This window comes from Eurosta solidaginis, chromosome 4 (assembly GCF_040869045.1).
Source record: "Eurosta solidaginis isolate ZX-2024a chromosome 4, ASM4086904v1, whole genome shotgun sequence".
Classification (NCBI taxonomy): domain Eukaryota; kingdom Metazoa; phylum Arthropoda; class Insecta; order Diptera; family Tephritidae; genus Eurosta; species Eurosta solidaginis.
In genome coordinates, this window is record NC_090322.1 from 169,482,569 (window position 1) to 169,504,030 (window position 21,462).

A 21,462-nucleotide genomic window follows, 5' to 3' on the forward strand; every position below is an offset into this window, starting at 1 on the left:
TCCTCCAGGAATGCGACGCAATCTCAAGACTTAGGGCTATGTTTTTGGGCTCACCATGGCCAGAGCATATCAACATTCAATCCCTCAAGCCAAGAGAACTACTAGACTTCATCAAGGAAGGCAGCTTGGATGAGGTGCTGTGAGGGAGATGGTTGGAGGCCCATTTGTGCAATGGTCGCAGTGTAATCCTCAATATGCGATCGACTTGAAAATTCGGTAACTAATACGCGTGGAGACTTGTGCTATGGCAGAATGAGAGAGGCTAGCATACCATATTCGTTTCAGTTCCATGTATTGCGAGGTTTTGTTTGGGTGCAAGCAAACGAAAAACTTACAAATAAATCTGTCACAAGGATCCAAGATCCCAATATTTTGACGCTAAACAGACCAGACCTGTTAAATTTGAATTAGCATTAGTAATCAATTAATTAGATGCCTATTTTAATGGCCAATGATTATTTCAATTGTTTTCCGTAAAAAGCAATTACTAATTGATTACCATTAAAAAAAAAAATTATGATTTTTTCCGATTATTGAAAAAAATCAAAAGAAAGCAAAAATAATCAGAAAAGGCGTTTTTTATTACTTTTTTTTTTCGATTATTTCAGATTTTTTTTTGATTATTTTGATTATTTTTAATTATTTTTGTGCTTCGTTGAAAGAAAAATTCTCGTTTGTTGCATGCACGGAATAATTTCTAAATACAAGTACATTTTAGGATGCAATATTAAATCGTAACCGCTTACCGAGGCAAATATATACATGCAACATATAGGGCGAATGGTATATGCGCGTTGATATAAACATATTCTCCGGTAAGTATATACACGTGCATAATTTGCTACACTCATTATATAAAATAATAACGCTCCTCTATGGTTCATCCTTAAGTCAAGCCAATTTTGTTTTGTATACAAAATTAATATATGTGACCCGGCCTATGAAAAGGTGGCTTTTGACTCAAAAAAAATTACTACTACTAAGAAACTGAAGAAATGCATTGTTTATCTTTAACAGCTGTTTCTCGCAATTTCTTTTTTGAGTCATAAGCCGCCTTTTCATAGGCCGGGTCACATATATCCAGTATTTGGATTACGTTATGGCTATGCACTGATTGTTTTGTACATACAAGTACATTGGAGGATGTACCGGTATATCGTGAGCGCTTATCTAGGCATATGGGTACATATATACAAATCTAATGTACATGCTCAATGGTACAGTTAGAAAATGTATGCATTACTAATATCATGTTATTTTTTATTAATTTTATATATATGTGTTTTTGTAAACATAAAAATTGCACAAGTTGATGTTTTAAAAGGAAGTAGTGATGTTATGAAATGTGTACCTAATTAATAATTATTTGCATCAATTAAAAATTGTTTCATTAAATTAACATTGCCAAAAATAACGATATTTTGATGGAAATCAAAACTTAAAAGAAAGTAAAATAAGTGGTATTTATGTATATTCATTATATAAAAGTTGTTTTAGTCATTATAACAAATTTGCATTTGCTTTCATTAAAGTTAAGGTTTCGAATGAAACGTCCGACAAAGACTGACGCCTTGGAGCATTTATAATTCCCGCAAAGGAAAATAGTCGCTCAAAAGGAGCAGAAGTTAAAGGCGTGTTGAAGATTTTTGCAGTTTCTTTCAACGCACTTCGTATTTTCCAAATGTCCATGCTAGTACATGAATCACCCAGATATACAGCTCATTTTGTACCGAATTTTTCAGCCCACCTGATGTCCCCGTAAATACAAATTACATGAATTGCATCGCATTAAGGAAGAGTCGTAGCAGCTTGGTAAAGTTGGCATGTCAAGGCAAAGAAGGAGACTATGTATTCTTCAACATATACATTTTTTAGGACTGCTCTCCAATAAGATACTGACCGAGAGACGACAAAATATCAGGGCAAAGATGCGAATACATCGTCGACGTCTAGAGAAACTAGCACCCAAGGCAGGATATAAATAGATAAGGCGGCAGATTTGTGATTGGTCGCACCTATTGGATGGGGCGAAGCACTGCTACAACAACAACAACAACAACAACGGCAGACCTGACGCTTCCCAAAGCAGCCGGTTCTATGTATCGGAGCGACTCTTGATTTTTCCCGACAAAGGGCTGTCATTTTAGTGTTACCCCATTTAATTTGTTGCGTCCTTGTCAATAAATGCTACTTTGAACTAGGTAGGCAGTTGGGAAGTAAAGTCCTCTCTCAGAAAACGAAAATCATGCTTACAAGTCACTTATCGTATTCGTCCTGATATATGGTGGAGAAGCATGGACGATGACAAGATCAAATGAAGCAGAAGAAGAGGGCGGCCCAGAGGACCAGATGGACGCCTTGTTGGACGGCCATAACCGTTTAAACGGTTAACCGCCAATTAAGTAAGTGAGTATACTTCCCGTACGATGGGGACATGCGCTGGAAGAAATTAAGCGAAAAAGAAATGTCTGACTTAAAGCGCCAATTAAAGAAATAATGAAGCTAAATAAAGCCCCCTGAAGTTTGCGTTAAAGTTATATGTGCACATTGTACTTATGGACTTTTGTGGCGGGAGAATATAGAAATCGAAATCAAAAATTATTTAGTGGATACTTACTTCACCTCTGCATCGGAATGCTTAAGTCCAATCATTGACGAAGCAGCCGCAGCTGCGCCCAGTGAATCCGAGTTTGTTGCTTCACTTGAACTGCTAACTTTGCGACGATACTTAGCCAATATATCTTCGTTTATATCGCAGTAACTTGTTGTTATACCACTTCCACTCGCACCAACAACACTTTCTGCGTTTGCCATAGGAGTATTGCGCACACTACCCAAACCACAGCTGCCAATGCCTATCATGTCTAATGATATTTCCGCAGTATTCGTGCTGAATGAAACGCTACGATTGCTGGATGGGTTGGAGGCTGCCGCATATTCACCGTCCAATTCTCCACCATGTTCAGCTACGCTGTCGCCACCATTAAAGAGATGTGTAGAATGACGTGAATGTGATTTATTACCACGTCTGTGCTTAAAAATACCTTGTTTCAACTTATTAAATATACCAGAATTGTTATTGGCGGTGGAGGTTGCGTGTACACTTAAATTCGAAGGTAGCAGACGGGCGTTACGATGCATTGAAAAATGGCGTGAGATTCCCGTTGAGCTAATCCCTACTGTTGCAGCGGAATTTTCATTATGATTCTGACTATTCTTGTCCGCGGATGAATCGAAACTAATACTTTTCGGTATAGCGCCCGTTGATTTGGTCGGTTTTGGGGAGCTTGTCATAGTTACAGTTGGTAGAGTGGTAATACTTAAGCTTGATGTGGATACACTACCCGTTGTTACGCCAGAAGTATTCGAAAGAGTAGAACGTGACGTGGTGATGGTCGTACATTCATTCAAGCCGTTATTGTCCGCAGTATCGCTTAACCGAATTTTTTCGGTTTTTGCGCATATGAGCATCATTTTTTGTTGTTGCTGCTCTTTACTCTTATCATCATCGGTTTGTGATAAGTTTGGTATCATTGTCACACGTTTTGATGCTGATACAACATTACTTATCATTATCTCATGATTTTCATAATTCAAGCTTTGATGTCGACGCAGAACTGGTAGAGAAGAGGCGGCTGTGGTAGGTGCACTGCCATTCGACTCGCCTGCTTTTAATGCCATTATACCATTGCGGCGGCCGTCAAAACTTGCATTGCGTGCCTCATTTGATGTGTGGCGATGTTCTACGTTCTCCTCACCGCACGACAAATCTACTAGTGGTTGCTCAGGAGTTGTTGCTGATGTGTTATGTTTACACAGCTGTTGTCTTGTGGATGAGCTGGGCTTTTCCACTTCACCAAAATCACTAAAATCAATCAAGTCTCGGTGACTGCTGTTCGATGTGGCATTACTATTGTTGTGTTGCTTCTTCTTTTTCATTCCACTTTTGTGATGCGCTTTCGGTGGTTTCGTCAACACACCTGTGGCTACTGCATCTTCGAATGTCACACTCTGGTTTGATATACTACTTTCGGCTGATGCTTGACGACACATGCGCGGCGCACCCAAAAATGGTTCTTTACAATCGCCAGAATTTCCACTACTGCTCTTGTACTCTTGCTGAAAAGTATTTTCACCACTGAATTGATTGGTGGTGCGAACTGAACTACGTGCTAATGAAGAGAAAACTGAGTAGAGTGCAGCATTGTCTGTAGTATCTGTCTGGTTTGATGTAACTTTAATAACGCTAGCTGCAGCTTCATCATACATATTTGCCGCCTCATAAAAGGCCGAATCTTCTTGTGAGTGTTCGCTACTTATACTGCCACCATGGCTGCCGGCACCGGCACCAGCCCCAACAACAACAATTTCGCCGCCTGTATCTTCAGCTGCTGCGCCGTCAATACTTGCGCCAGCACCACACGCTCTTTCAGCCTCTCGAACATTAACAACTTTTTTGCTGCCGCCACCACCAACACTATTTGCCGCGCCGTTGTAACTCGCCGCGTTCGCAGCACGAAATGTTCTACCGTTGCTGTGTGCCATATAATATGGTGAGCTTGCAGCGCGTCGCGTAGTGTGCGCCGGCGCTGATATAGCGGCAGCTAGCTGATCGCGCTCCTGCTCTCGGGCACCCGCATCTGTTATATCCGATTTAGCGGTAACGCTCGCATTGTCATCGGTATCAACTTCGGCGAATTTTTCTGAATCACTTGCCAACACATCGGTGCTCCAATTAGATTCAGAACGTTGATCAGATACATCCAAGAAGTGCGGCCGCATAACACCAGCACCGACAAGTACGTCAAAGTTATTATCACCAGGCAATACAACTGCTGATGGTATAAGCGGTGTAGAGAAATTGCGATCACGTTCACGTTCATTGGTGGCATCAACTGTTTCGGAATCGCTTGCCAATACATCGGTGGACCAAGTGTCGGATATGATAGACACCGTTTCGTCACCTTCAAATTTTTTGATTTCAAATTTACAGAACTTATCTTCAATATCGGAACGCGCTTTTGATATCAACTTCTGCATTTGGGGTGTTGGTAGCGCATTATGTACTGACTCACCATCGGTCACTTGTGAGGAGGGCGTATCGCGTCCGCTTATATTAGGTGTGCCGCGCCCAGATACATTTGCCGATACCATATCGGAGAGGTTGTCATTTTGATCGTTTTCCTCCTCTAATTCCAGCGAACTGGTGACCGAATGATTAGATGGTGCCTCACTAACTGCTTCTAAGTTATCTGAATTTCCTATAGATGCATCGTCATGTGACAGAGAAAAACGTGTCGTCTTCGAATGTAATGGGCGCAGAACATCACTCATATTGTCCATGCCGTCAAATCCATTGGCCACAGAAGAGGACTTATCAATTGTATTCTCTAAATTAACACTTCCCGTATCGACTAATAATGCTTCACCATTCGATATATCCTGTCCAATGCAATTCATCTTCAGGACTTCCTCTTCGGTCAACGGTTGTAATTTGTGCTCGTCGCCATTGTAAATACTGAAAACAAGCACAGGCTCATTGTCAAGCGCATCATTCGAAGTTATAGCGCGTATCGGAGAAGAGCTATTTGAGCTGATGGATGTATTCGAAGAGGCGCCAGCACTGCCGTTAACGTGATGGTGGTGATTATCATGTAAAGTAGCTGTCGGGGTAGAATTTTAAATCAGTTTTCACCTTTTCATTGGAAATGTGTAGTTTTATAATATGAAACACTAACTGAAAAAAGCAAAGGTATCTAAGTTCGGGTGCAACCGAACATTACATACTCAGCGTGAGCTTCAATTGTACATTTCATTTCAGCTAAATTACTTTTCTACATAACACGTGGCACCGCCCGTTGAAAAGAAAATGTCTCTCCATTTCCTCCTACAGTAAAACTTGATAAGTGAAATATCATTGATTCAAAACAATTTTTTGCTAAGCTATAGCTTATTATTCTAGTCTACGACCCTTTTAAACTTGTTTTATATCTAAGTTGCCGTGGTCTTTAACCGACCCCGTCCATTTTTACTAGAAATATTTTCTGCTATAAGGAAAATATGTGTACACAATTTCATTACGATATGTTAATTTTTCTTCGAGTTATGGCTCCCGAACCATAGAAAATTGCTTAGTCATAAAAAGGGGCGGTGCCACGCCCATTTTTTAAATTTGAAATTTTTCCTATTTATTGTTATAAATCCACTTGAGAAATGAAATACCATTGATATAAAGCTCTTTTTTGCAAAGATAGCTTATTTTATTCGTCTACGACCCTTTTAAAAATCTTTTATATAAAAGTGGGCGTGGTCTTAAACCGATTTCGTTAATTTGTTTTCAAAGCATTCCTTATAGTAAAGACAACCTCTCTGCCGAAGTTTTTTACGATAGGTTTAACGATTTTTGATTTATGATATATAATATTTCTAAAATTTAGTATATCACAAGTGGGCGGTGCTACGCCCATTTAAAAAAAAATTTTCAAATTTTTAGCAAGTCTCAATATGAGTCCACACGCCAAATTTCAACATTCTAGGTGTATTATTTACTAAATAATCCGGTTTTTTGTCTTTTGCAAAATGTTATATATATAAAAGTGGGCGTGGTTATCATCCGATTTCGCTCGTTTTCAATACCAATCTATTCTGGGCCCAGATAAGCACGTGTACCAAATTTGGAGAAGATATCTCAATATTTACTCAAGTTATCGTGTTAACAGACGGACAGACGCACGGACGGACGGACATGACACAATCAAATTATTTTTTTTCGATACTGATGATTTTGATATATGGAATTCTATATCTATCTCGATTCCTTTATATCTGTACAACCAACCGTTATCCAATCAAAGTTATAATAACCTGTGTACAAGTACAGCTGGGTATAAAAAGAAAGTCGAAGACAAAAATTGTAAAGCGTCTGCCCAACAAGAGGGGCCAATGTCATGAAGCGGTATCCACTTACATTGAACTTCAGCCAGCAATATTCGAAGTCTTTGAAGAGATAGCAGAAGGGAAAAACGACAAGACCTCAGCACAAGCTTCTCAGTTTCAAGCTTCTATTTCTAGCGTGCAATTCCAAACGCTGCTGTTGTTGTAGCGATAAGGACACTCCCCGAAGGCCCTGGGGAGTGTTAGCGATGTTGATGGTCCTTTGCCGGATGCAGATCCGGTACGATCCGGTAACAAGCACAATAAAGGTACCAGCCCGACCATCTCGGGAAACGATTTGATATGACTACATGAAACCTTCTAGGCCATACCGCCCTCCCACCCCCTTGATCAATCAGAAGTTCACGGTCGCCAGAGCCTCGGCTGTTAATGAATAACGATTCGCCACGGGTAGGTGAGGTTGACAATTGGGTTGGATAAGCTATATAATGCGCTGGCAAGCCCTTGAGAGAGCATCAGTAAACATCAATTAAATAGATGCAATGTTGATACAGAGCGTCGAAGATTATTATAGAACCGCATTCTATATTCCATTCCTTGATGCATTCATAACTCATATTAAGAGCCGTTACATGAAACATCAACTAATTTTCGAAAATTTCGGTGTTTTGTTCCCCCTACAAAAGGAATACAACACTGAAAAATGCAATAAACTGCATCAATTTTATGAAAGTGTTGTGAATTGTTCCAAAACCGAGTTTGCAATGGAAGTCAAAATGTGGAGAAGGCGAGTCGATGGACAGAATTTCTTATTATTATATTTCTTATTTATCTTATTTCTTCAGATGGCGGATCCAAATGCTTTCGAACATGTAAATAAGATATTGCGCATATTAGCCGTTCTACCAGTTTCGACAGCAACACCAGAACCCACATTTTTTGCCCTCAAAAGATCATACTTGCGGAGTACAATGAGTCAAGAACGTTGGAATGGACTCGCTTCATTGAATATCCATATTGATACACCACTTTCTGTAAACGAAGTACTAGAAGAGTTTTTCAAAAAACCTAAGCGATTGCTGGGAAATTGTTATGGGAAAAATTAGTTTCTTTATGCTGTATGTGTTTAAAGCTTGAATATACAGCCATATTTCACTGGCTACGACCAATTTTCATGTCATAAAAAAGGTACGAAAAATACTTCACATCTACACCATCTTCTTCAATTTTGTAATTATCAAGCTTGAGATGCCCATTTTACAAGCTGAAGCAAATTTAAAGTATTATTACGAATATTAGCAACACTAAGGGGTACTGCCATCTCTAAGCCGATGCTAAGCAGTGACTTGATGCACATCAATAATTCAATCATTATGTCTACACATATGTACGTAGACGCAGCAGAGAAGCAATGCACAAACACATGCAGATATCTTACCTATGCAATATAATTGGGGAAGTGTCAAACACACGCGCATGAGCTGTGAGAGAAGCTATACACGTACATGTGTAGTTATAATTATAACAGATAACCAACTAGTAGATTCCAGAAAAGAAGCGCCTAGAAGATGCAACGAGGAAATCAATGAGTATAAAAGGCAGCAATAGTAGAGGCGCTAGAATCAGTTTTGATTAAGCACGCAATCTGTCGGGCAATAGTAGAGTTATTTATTGTGAAGTACTTTAATAAAGGCCATTTTGCATTATTAAATATTGGAGTTATTTATTCAACAGTTTAGTGATTCGAACTTAGCAGAAGGTTGCAAATAAGAGGATTTGCAAGTAAATTCGTTACAGTATTTTTCGGACCTTTTTGACCCCGAACCCCCACCCCTGTAAATCAGCCACTGAAGAATACTATTCCTAGACTAAATCGTTTGGAGGCGAATTGCTCGTCTGAGATATCGTTCGCAATACAGAATGAAGCCCTAAGTTTCGGGAGCCACAAATGAAAGAGGCGAATAACCTTGGCATGTATTCTAATCACTAACATAAATAGTTATAAAATATACTAGCTACTAATTAACTAAAGACGTTTAATTAGTTGTGTTATAATACTATCTAAAAAAGTTGGTTAAAATGGGTTATTACGTCCGCCGAAAGTAATCCTCTTTTTAATTACTGCGAATATTAAGTAAAGTTAACAGAAAAGCAATTTAAGTTAAAAGTAGTTAATACAAAACATACCCTTTATATAAAATGGACAAAAACAGTACAATACCTTGTCCCAATCCAGTGTGACCACCACCACTACCATTCGTCGGCCCATTGGTGGTTGCTACTGCTCCATCGAGGGACATCGTCGCGCCATTATTATTCGTTGTATTAAAGCTCATACTTTTAGCAATTTTACTCTTAGTTGCTTTACTTAAACCCATGAAACCTTGTTTGGCACGTTCTTTATTACTACTCGCGGCTTCGCCATTAACCGCAGGCGCTGCACCGCTTGAAGCCTCACTTCCACCAATACCATTCGTTTGCAAACGTTGGCACGCTTCTGCTGATTCTGGTAAATGCGAAAGAGTTTTTTCCAATTTCTTTCGTTCTTCTGCTGGTGGTTCAAATTCATTATTGGCCATCAATATACGATAGAATTCTACAAAATATGCTAATTCGCTTTGTGTGCTCAATAAATGTGAACGATCAAAATCGCTTTGCTGTGAGAGTATGGCTACCACATCTTCGCCTGATTGACTCATCAATAACAAATCGATTAAATTTGAAACCATATTTGCTTCGAATTTTGCATGTATTTGCGAAAATTTGGCATCAACATCATCATGTTTGGCTAATGCAAGCATTTGTATGATTTGACCAATTTGTATTAGATTGAAACGAACTTGCTCTGGTATTGGCGCATCAATGATACCCATGACGTCTGGACTAACTATGGCGGGGCAAATGAAATGTGTGAATACCATATCAGTGATAATTTCATTGATGATTTTATCCGAAAAATGCGATTGTTTCAGTTGGTGTGACATTGTTTGCACCAGCCAGCGGAGGGTTGAAGGGAATAGTGACCAATTAAAAGTTAAGCTGTCAATAAATGACTTTGCCATGGCGTGAAGTTTTATTATTGTGTCGCTATGGAATTTGTTGATATTCTCTTGATAATCATTTGAGTCTTCAGCGCCAAATCTGGAAGGTCAAGAGAAAAATATGTTTAATATATTTATATAAAGGTACCGCTAACATATTCAAATTATTATAATTAATGCAATGAAATACAAAATAAAATAATTAAACAAAAAATTTTAAGTTAAACGGTTTTATTGAAAACAATATTTACTTGAAGTAATAATAATACTATAAGCTAGAAAATAATTAGGTAGGTCCTAGGTACTAGTCATCACACTCCTCATCAATCTAGGGCGTTGATCAGACAATTAAATAAAAGCGTTGGGCGCGTGAAAATTCTAAAAATGTGAGGTGTACCATAACCTTATTAAGGTTCAGTTGGTCTTATATATGACTATCAATAGAAATTTGACGCGTCCATTTTTTCAATAAAGCTTAAACATTTTTTTTTTTATTTATTTTTTTTTCAAGTTTTTAGTCTTTATTTATTTGCCTATTATTTCTCATTCTATTTAGTTCATTTAGTGACTCATTATTACAAGGACTATTTCCTGACAATTTGTTACAATCTAAGTCCTCAATACATAATGCTTCCAAAGACTTTACTCGACTCTGCGCCACGTACTACAAAATATTTTGATGTCACTTCTACCGGACTGTATGTATTATGTGTTCCAAATATTGACCAAATCGGACCACAAATGCGATTTTTTGAATATCTCGATCCTTGCGTCACCTGGCGGTGATTTTTTTCATAGGTCGCTTTCTGTTCTTGTATGTATTATGTGTTCCAAATATGAGCCAAATCGGACTACAAATACGATTTGCAATCACTAAAATAAACACAAATACGCCACGAAAATGGGGTATACAGCCAGCAATTTTCTGATAATTGTATCGTCTTTCGCCAAAATGTAACTAATTCCATGTTTTGTAGTTACTAAGACGATATAAATTAATTTCACGAATTTAACAGGGTTTCCTCCTCCAAGCAGGTATTAAAGCGATAAATAAACTGTAACGTTTTGATTTTCTCTTTATTTCAATAAATTTTACCAACTCTTTTTATACTCAGCTGAGCAGAGCTGACAGTTCGCATAACGGTACCCTGTAACGGCATAAACTAATCGAGACATATATAGACTTCTATATATCAAAATGATCTGGGCGAAAAAAGAAATTCATTTAGCCATGTCCGTCCGTCGCCCGTTAACACGATAACTTGAGTAAATTTTGAGGTATCTTGATGAAATTTTGTATGTAAGTTCCTGAGCACTCATCTCAGATCGCTATTTAAAATGAACGAAATCGGACTATAACCACGCCCACTCTTTCGATATCGAAAATTTCGAAAAACAGAAAAAGTGCAATAATTCATTACCAAAGACGGATAAAGCGATAAAACTTGGTAGGTGGGTTGACCTTATGACACAGAATAGAAAATTAGCAAAATTTTGGACAATGGGCGTGGCACCGCCCACTTCTAAAAGAATGTAATTTAAAAGTTTTGCATGCTGTAATTTGGCAGTCGTTGAAGATATCATGATGAAATTTGGCAGGAACGGTACTCCTATTACTATATGTGGTCTTTAACGAAGCTTTTTCGTGCCCTGTTGCTTCTTTGATATTTGCTGGGGTATACTCGCCGTGCCCAGGGTTCGTTTACAATAAATTTGTATTAAAGGGGCACCTTGCAAATCGATTTAATATAAAAAACTTCACTCTCTTTATTGGTTCTAAATTCTATAATATAAAATAAAACGTGTTTGTATACTTCATTTTCAATTTCACTTGGATTATCTTGCGGTATCCTTGATTGCGGTGGCGGGCCTTAGCGGTCCGGCCGCATTCCGTTAGCTGGGTCCCGTTAGTATGTGGCGTCGGTGCCTTGACGCGCCTTATGACGGCGTCTCTCTCTGCTGCGGTGCTCTGTCGTGCCTTACGTCGGCGTCTACTTGTATTGCTGAGGCGATGCTCTGTCGCCGTGTTCCGTTAGACGGATCCCGTTAGTATGTGGCGTCGGTGCCTTGACGCGCCTTACGTCGGCGTTTACTTGTATTACTCTGCTGCGCCTTGCGTCGGCGTCTATTTGTATTGCTGGTTGCTGGGTGATTCTCTGCCACGCCTTGCGTCGGCGTCTACTCGTATTTGCTGGGCGATACTCTGTCGCGCCCTACGTCGGCGTTTACTTGTATTGCTGAGGCGATGCTCTGTCGCGTCCTACGTCGGCGCTTACTTGTATTACTCTGTCGGTGTACCTCTGCTGCGCTATGCGTCGCCGCGTTGACGTGACCTCTGTCGGCGTACCTCTGCTGCCGCGGTTCGCACTGGCTTACCCTGGTTACGTTGTGCGTCGGCGGACCTCTTCTGCGCTTTGCTGCCGCGCTAGTTTACGTGCGTTGCCGCTCTGTTGCGGCCTCTGCCGGCGTACTTCTACTGACGGAGGTGAGCGGGTGTCACCTGTCGCGGCTGCGCGTTACTGTGGCGGGGCCTTTGGTCTCTGGGGGTGATGCGTAGAGAAGGTCAACCGCAATCACCATTCCACGACTCGCTCCTATGAAGTGGATTCCTATTGCATAGAGAAGGTCAACTGCAATAGGGATATACTTCGCTAGTAGCTCTGGTCACGACCACAGCTCCGTGCTGACTAACTGCTGTGCTGCTGTGTCGCTCCTTTTATGGCTGTTGTGTTTGGTGTTGCTAGCTCAAATGGTTGCGTTGCCATGGTCACCGTGTTGCTGTTGAATGTTGCGAGCGCTCGTTGTGTTGCTGAGATTTGTTGGTTGGCCGTGTTGCTCTTAAATGTTGCGACCGCTCGTTGTGTTGCTGAGACTGGTCGGTTGATCGTGTTGCTAGAGCCTTTTGTGGCCACTTGTTGTGTTAATGTCGTGTCAAATATGTTGTGGGGTCGTTTTGTGTGGGCCAAATTAATGAGGATTTATTTGGTCCTCACAGTTCTAAATAAAAATTAGCAAAATCGGATGACGAACACGCCCACTTTAAAAAAAAAAATTTAAAAGTCAAATTTTAACAAAAAATTAATATCTTTACAGTATATAAGTAAATTATGTCAACATTCAACTCATCGGTTTTAGCCACGCCCAGCTTTTATACACAGTCGACCGTCTGTCCTTCCGCTCGGCCGTTAACACGATAACTTGAGCAAAAATCGATATATCTTTACTAAACTTAGTTCACATACTTATCTGCACGCACTTTATCTTGGTATTAAAAATGGGCGAAATCCGACTATGACCACGCCCACTTTTTCGATATCGAAAATTTCGAAAAATGAAAACATGCCATAGTTCTATACCAAATACTATAAAAGGGATGAAACATGGTGATTCCCTTTTAAAACCATCATTAATACTTTTAATTTGATACTCATATCGTACAAACTACATTCTAGAGTCACCCCTGGTCCACTTTTATGGCGATATCTCGAAGAGGCGTTCGCCTATAGAACTAAGGCACACTCCCTTTTAAAATACTCTTTAATACCTCTCATTTGATACCCATGTCATACAAACACATTCCAGGGTTACCCTAAGTTCATTTTCCTACATGGTGATTTTCCCTTATTTGACCAAGCATGAAGGAAAATCGTTCCAAAAATGTCACTCTTGGTCTACAATTTGGTCGATATTTCCCAAACGTATGTGATATGGAATTAAAAACCACTTAAAAACCATCTACGAAACCAACGCAGCTAAGCTCTCAGCTGAGTATGTAATGTTCGGTTACACCCGAACTTAGGCTTCCTTACTTGTTTCTTTTGTAGTTATTACCGGCCTTAATGTTGTTGCTTATTATTCGAGCTCTAGGCCACACAAATATATATATCAAAAAGTCAAAAAACGGTTTTGATTTTGAGTATAAAATATTTGATTTTATTGTTGTCGATATTTCGACCTCAGTTTCAAGTCATCTTTAGGAACATTTGATTGTCGATACTTATATATATTTGTGTGGCCTAGAGCTCAATAAAAGATTTTAATAAGCAAATGTAAATAAAAACAAGGAAGGCTAAGTTCGGGTGTAACCCAACATCAAATAGTCAGCAGCCAAATTACAGCTTGCAAAACTTTTAAATTACCTTATTTTAAAAGTGGGCGGTGCCACACCCATTGTCCAAAATTTTACTAATTTTATATTCTGCGTCATAAGGTCAACCCACCTACCAAGTTTTATCGCTTTATCCGTCTTTGGTAATGAATTATTGCACTTTTTCGGTTTTTCGAAATTTTCGATATCGAAAAAGTGGGCGTCGTTATAGTCCGATTTCGTTCATTTTAAATAACGATCTGAGATGAGTGCCCAGGAACCTACATACCAAATTTCATCAAGATACCTCAAAATTTACTCAAGTTATCGTGCTTACAGATGGACGGACAGACGGACGGACGGACATGGCTAAATCAATTTCTTTTTTCACCCAGATCATTTTGATATATAGAAGTCTATATCTATCTCGATTAGTTTATGCCTTTACGGGGTACCGTTATGCGAACAAAATTAATATACTCTGTGAGCTCTGCTCAGCTGAGTATAAAAAATGTAAGGTGTGATAACCTCCGAAGAGATTTTAGGCGACCGTCGTGGTGTGATGGTAGCGTGCTCCGCTTACCACACCGGAGATTCTGGGGTGAACCCTGGCCAAAGCAACATCAAAACTTTAGAAACAAGTTTTTTTCAATTAGATGAAAATTTTTCTAAGTGGGTCGCCCTTCGGCAGTGTTTGGCAAGCACTTGGAGTGTATTTCTTGTACGATAAATTAAAAGGAGCACGACGCAAATTGGAAGAGAAGCTCGGCCTAAAATCTCTTTTATAAATGTATCTTACAAAATACTAGTGACTATCTTGAGAAAACATCGAGAAAATTGGCAAACGTTAGAGTGACGGCTCTTAACAAATAAAAAGCGATAGCCGCAACATGTAATATGATATTCCAAGTGTGATATGATTTCCAAGGTGGCAAAAATAAAAGTGGGTGTCGAGATTTGTGGACAGCCAAAACCATTTAAATTGTCAAGCGCCAAATAAGTATACAACAACTGTGCTTTGACATCGAAGCGCTACAACAATATTGAACAACTATTTTTTTGGGATGATTCTGAAAGACTCAGCCTGATGTCAATTTTTGCTAAAATGTTGCTAGTTCATTCGTCTATAGCAGTTCGTCGTTTTCATGAATATTATTTTTGGTAGCAGATAGAAAGCAGAGAGACAATTATTCACCCTTATTGTCATTGTCGTCGTCGACATCGTCGTCGTTTTTCAGTTGACGTCACATCGTATCGACGTATTCGCCACTTCGACACCAAACGGTATTGGCTGAGCTTATTGAGACGACGACGACAATTTATCGATAAAACGAAAGGAAAATATACCATTTCTGCCATTTCTGGATCAGCTGTTAGTTTTTTACTATTTCTGTATCTTTTTTCGCAATTTGAGATTTCTTTAAATATTTCATTTCAAGATTTTACAAAATGGTTTTGTTATAACAGTAGCGCGAGCTCTAGTGACGATAATTAAAAAGAGGAGCTTAGACTCAATAGAAAAAAAAAATCAGAAATAACTCCGATTTTTTCTAGCTCAGCTACAAGAACCTCGAATTGTTGCGCACTCGTTATTTTCTTTTTGAATATCAAAAAAAAAATGCATATTAGGTACATGTTTGTGTATTTAATTAGTTAAAAAAGAAATGTTTTACTTACAAATTAGTCTTCTGTCGTCAGTAAAAACAGCGTCGACAAAAATGGCGTCGTGTGAGGGCGACGACGACAACAAATTTGCTAAGCCAATGCCAAACATGCGTCGATAGTCGCCAATAGTTATCAAAACGACGATGGCAATACCGAATTTAAAACGTCCTCGTGAGTCGTTGTCGTTCAGTGACGACAATGACAATAAGGGTGATTATACTGAAAACTTTTAATGCAAAGTATTATTCTTCGTGTATTCTGTTGTAAGACTGAGACTCTAGAAAGTTTCAGTGATTTAGTGCCCTCTAGACCTTTTTTTGAGATTGGTATGCTTAGACGAACGACGTGGCGGCCACCGTGGTGTGATGGTAGCGTGCTCCGCCTACCACACCGTATGCCCTGGGTTCACACCCCGGGCAAAGCACCATCAAAATTTTAGAAATAAGGTTTTTAAATTAGAAGAAAATTTTTATAAGCGTGGTCGCCCCTCGGCAGTGTCTGGCAAGCGCTCCGAGTGTATTTCTGCCATGAAAAGCTCTCAGTGAAAACTCATCTGCCTTGCAGATGCCGTTCGGAGTCGGCATAAAACTTGTAGGTCCCGTCCGGCCGATTTGTAGGGAAAATCAATAGGAGCACGACGCAAATTGGAAGAGAAGTTCGGCCTTAGATCTCTTCGGAGGTTATCGGGCCTTACATTTTTTTTTTTATTCATTTACCTTTTTAAACGCTCTTTACTGCTAAAGTTCTCCACCACTTTATTTGGATCCACATCTAATATGCTATCAATATCACTCAATACACCCATTATCGGTTCGAATAATGCTGCCGTGAGAAAGATTTTTGCCGAAAACATCGACTCATTCAAGCGATGATAGAGACGTGCAAATGCCGATGAATTTGCACGCAACAAATTGCGTGGATTTTCATTGACAACAATTTGTATTTCAATTAATTCACGTAAAAGTTTTAAAATCATTTCCACATCCTTTGTATTGATGGCATTACCATATAGACCTGACGATATTGTATGTATGACATAGCTGAGGTGCTGTGGTGTTATCTCCGCAATGCGATCGCCAGTGGCCAGTGAAAGTGCAAGTAGATAAGGTGAACGATAGAGGTGATTGAAGAGTTCTTCATAGGCAATAGCATGCTGCAGTGAAATAGAGCATGAAAAAATGTGAAATTAAACAAATTGAATAAAAACAATTGAAAGCAAGCAAATATAAATATGTATGTTAAAATATTGTACAGTAACTCAAAATTGAATATGTACGATTCCAACAATTGGTCGAATATTTTTTCAATGAGCCATACTTCTATTCAATTAAGTAGCCATATCGCTCATTTACTTCAATAGTGTCATAACTCAAAAAAAATGACTTTTGAGTTAATAACATATAAACGTACCCAATGACATGATCTATGTTGTATAAAAAAATCTTTGTGATCAGTTACAAATTTACCCCGTGCTATACAAATGAAAATATACCTTTATATGCGAAACATATCGCACACTGACTACAAAAGAGTCACAACTTGAAAAATGTAAATGTTCAGGAGAGAAGAAAAACGGTTTATGTGAAAACGTCTGTAATGTTATACTGAAATCCAGTTTTACAAAGGAGACCTTCTTTATAAAATGAATTGACGAAATTTTGTTGTAATTATTTGTTTACGGACAAAATATATAGTAATTTTGAATTATGACTATTTGACTGAAATATTTTTATTTTACTTTTGGTACTATATCCAATTATGCCTCTTTAACAGAAAAATTTACTTACTCTTTACGTATAAAAAGACACAATTTTGATGAATACACAACAAAGTTAAAACTTTTTTGCAACAAGATAGTCAGAATTTAAAATAATACGCTTTATGCGTAAAAAACTGTTCACCTGTTCTTACGCACATTGACACAAATAAAAATAGTACTCATTAGTTGATACAGCGCAAGCGATGCAATCAACACCAAAACTGGCATAACGGTAATTTTCCAGTTAAAGAAGAAAATAATGACAACGAAAATTAAGGGGCAGTTAGAGATGTGTACTGTGAATTGGTTTATGGAAAAAACCGATTTTGAAAAATTTTAAGTTATGACTCTTTTGTAGTTAGTGTGCGATTTGGCAGTTAAAATCTTTGAATGACTCTGCTGGAAAATTGTGTTTTTTGAGTTATGACACTATTGAAGTAAATGAGCGATATGTATGTAAGTAGTCGAATTCACCTCATAATCCAGCACTTTCTTCGCATCAATATATTTAGCATTTTCATAGCTCTTTGCACGACGGCAACAAATAATTGGGCCCACCTCCGGTCGCGACGTGATTAAATCATTCAGATTTTGCCTTTGTTGTGCACAAATGTAAGCCAACTGTAAAATTTAAATGTAAACAATGGACATTTTTTAGTAAAATGTTCAAAGAAATAAGAAATATAATGAAATACAATGGAGTTTAATAAAATGAAATGATAACAAAATGGAGAATAGGTTGAGCTTTATTGAATTAAATGCGATATTAAGTGATAGATATTTATGTACATCCCGGGCAAAACAATATTAAAAGGTTTTTTTATGTTAAACGATTTGGCATATCTACGGACTTTTCAAAATATTAAGTTACGCGATTCAATTTCCAACGTCTGAACTGGCAATGTTATAAAGGTTACTTAACATGCTGTTTGTTAATGTTTCCAAGAGCGCTAATTCAGATCTGGACATTGCGAATTCATTTGGTGAATTCTTTAAGTCGACTTGTTCATCCAATTGTGTTCATATCAGGCCACTGTCCATATATCTTAGAAAGTTCTAATTGCATTTTAAACTTTTTCATTGACAAAAATACCATTTTTTATTGACTTCTTGCATTGAAAATGATATTTTCTCCGGATCCAGATGGTGTTCCTAGTTGCGTGCTAAAGTACTGTGCTCTGAATCTATCTAAGCCGATCTTAAAATTATTTATTAAATTGCATCAGTCCCATCAATTTGAAAGCAACTGTTTATTATTCGCTTATTCAGATAGAAGATAGGTCTGATATTGAGAATTACAGGGGCATAGCTAAACTCTCAGCTGTTCCTAATACTTTTTAGCAGATAATTACATGCCGCCTTCAGTATCTATGTAGTTCTTTATTATCAACTTGTCAAGATGGTTTGGCCGAATTTACTTCTCTAGTTATGGATGGCAAAAAACATATGTCATTTATACCGACTTTCAAAGCAATCGACTTTGTTCATCACAAACTTGGTCTACGTGGTTTTCCTAAGCATTTTTTATATTGGATTGCGAGGTATCTGAATGGTAGGACTCACCGAGTTTTGCTAAAAAAAATTTTTCAATGTCAATTGCCGTAACATCTGGCGTACCTCAGGATGGCCATTTGGGTTCTTTACTGTTTCCGTTATTCCTATATGACTTACCAAATATTATCTTACACTTATCTTAAACTTTGTTATACATATCTGCCCACGGACTCGTCCTGTCTTGATCATCAACAGACCGATTTGGACTCATTTCAAAGGTGGTGTACAGCAAATTAACTTGTTTTGAATGGCTCTAAATGTAAGCAAATGACTTTTCGCTATGTGAAGTCAGTTTTAACAACTTATATACTAAATAGAACCCCTTTAGGACGTATTACCGATGTAAAAAAAGAAATTCGCGTGGCTGGATAAATTTTGAAGAAAACCTTAAATCAAACCCAAAATCATTTTGGAACTTTGTCAACTCAAAGAAATCAGTTTAGAATATTCCGCCCTCTTTTTCTTGCTGAAAAAGCTGACGGAGGACGCTGCAAATCTTTTTGCTGAATACTTTATGAACAATTTCACTTCTGATTCTGACAATCATGATAATATTACTTTTAATATTCAGGCTTCCATTGACTTCGGTAATCTAGTACTGTCTAAGGAAGATGTTCTTAATGGGCTTATTCGGCTTAAGACGTCGACGAGTACCGATATCGATGTTTGTCTGCAATTTTGTTTAAACAATGTGATTTCCTAGTCTATCCACTGTTGTTAATTTTTAATAATTCGTTATCTACAGGTACTTTTATTGATGCGTGGAAATTAGCGTTCACTACACCTAATTTCAAGGGCGGCAATAAAAATGATATGACTAATTATAGGCCCATTTCAAAATTTTCCACCATGGCAAAGCTCTTTGAATGTATCATCCAAGATAAATTACGTTTCTGTGTTAAGAATTTTGTGTGTCCAGAGCAACATGGATTTTTTTCAGGACGCTCAACTGTGTCTAATTTGACTATTTTCTCTGATGACTGCCTCGCAGCTTTTCAGGCAGGATATCAGGTTGACGCTGTGTATACTGACTTTTCCAAGGCATTCGATCGGGTCTCCCATGTTATTTTGATTAAAAAGTTAGCCTGTTCGGGCTTTCACTCAGTATTTTTGAGTTGGTTTGAATCCTACTTATTGAATCGTCGTTGCATGGTTGTAGTCGATGGTTGTTGTTGTTGTTGTTGTAGCGATTAGGTTACTCCCCGAAGGCTTTGGGGAGTGTTATCGATGTGATGGTCCTTTGTCGGATACATATCCGATACGCTCCGGTAACACAGCACCATTAAGGTGCTGGCCCGACCATCTCGGGAACGATGATGTTAGGTTGTTGTTGTTGCTGTTGTAGCGATAAGGTTGCTCCCCGAAGGCTTTGGGAGTGTTATCGATGTGATGGTCCTTTGCCGGATACAGATCCGGTACGCTTCGGTACCACAGCACCATTAAGGTGCTAGCCCGACCTTCTCGGGAACGATTTATATGGCCACATTAAACCTTCAGGCCATCCCCTCCCTCCCCACCACCAAGTTCCATGAAGAGCTTGGGGTCGCCAGAGCCTCGCCTGTTGGTGAAACAGGATTCGCCGCGGATAGGTGAGGTTGACAATTGGGTTTGGAGAAGCTATATATTGCGCTGGCAACCAGAAGGTTTGCGCTACACAGCCCCTTGAATCTGGTATTTTAGTCGCCTCTTATGACAGGCATACCTACCGCGGGTATATTCTGACCCCCTAACCCGCTGGGGGTGTTAGGTCTCATCCATTCGTTGCTTGCTCCGGTGTTCCACAAGATAGCATCCTGGGTCCGCTTTTTATTTTGTCTTGTTTATTAATGATATCCGGTCTTGCTTCTCTAAAGTAAGATTCTTGCTGTATGCAGACGACCTTAAGATATACTTGCCTATTCATAGCCTTCATGATGCGGTATTGTTGCAAGAAGCTTTGGATAAATAAGTAAGTGGTGTAATAATAATCGGTTATCACTTAACCTAAAAAGTGCTTTCAAATAACTTTTTCGAAGCGTGTCAACATGATTGATACCATGTATCAAATATGAAACTCGACCCTGTTGCGGGTTAGTGAAATTAAGGACTTGGGAGTAATATTTGACTCGAAGCTTTCGTTTTAAAGTCATATTAATGTGTGCATTTCTAAGTCGTATGCCATGCTAGCTTTTGTTAGGCGTCATGGCTCGGATTTCAGTGACCCATATACGCTAAAGCTTTTATATTCCGCGTTTGTGCGATCCAAACTTGAGTACGCTGGTTTCATCTGGTCTCCGTATTATTCCTGTCATGTTGCAAGAATTGAACGAATGCAAAAAGTATGCGTACACTTTGCATTATGCAGTCTGCGGTTCTCGGGTCCTATCCCGACTTATAAAGCTCGTTGCTTATTGATTAGCTTAAAATCATTGCAGGACAGGAGGACAATTTTATCGCTGTCGTTCGTTTTCGATTTGTTACGT

At 38.7% G+C, this 21,462-nt stretch overlaps 1 protein-coding gene across 2 annotated transcripts in view; it reads right to left on the reverse strand.

Moving 5' to 3' along the window:
- Gapvd1 (GTPase activating protein and VPS9 domains 1) overlaps nucleotides 1-21,462 on the reverse strand; it is a 61,551-nt gene that overhangs the window by 12,080 nt on the left and 28,009 nt on the right. For both annotated transcript variants that reach the window (XM_067783711.1, XM_067783712.1), the window contains exons 3-6: nucleotides 17,921-18,067; nucleotides 16,404-16,840; nucleotides 9,116-10,035; nucleotides 2,618-5,663 (exon numbers count right to left, since the gene is read on the reverse strand). In XM_067783711.1, the coding sequence (XP_067639812.1) occupies nucleotides 2,618-5,663; nucleotides 9,116-10,035; nucleotides 16,404-16,840; nucleotides 17,921-18,067 (4,550 nt within the window). The remainder of the gene's footprint in view (nucleotides 1-2,617; nucleotides 5,664-9,115; nucleotides 10,036-16,403; nucleotides 16,841-17,920; nucleotides 18,068-21,462) is intronic.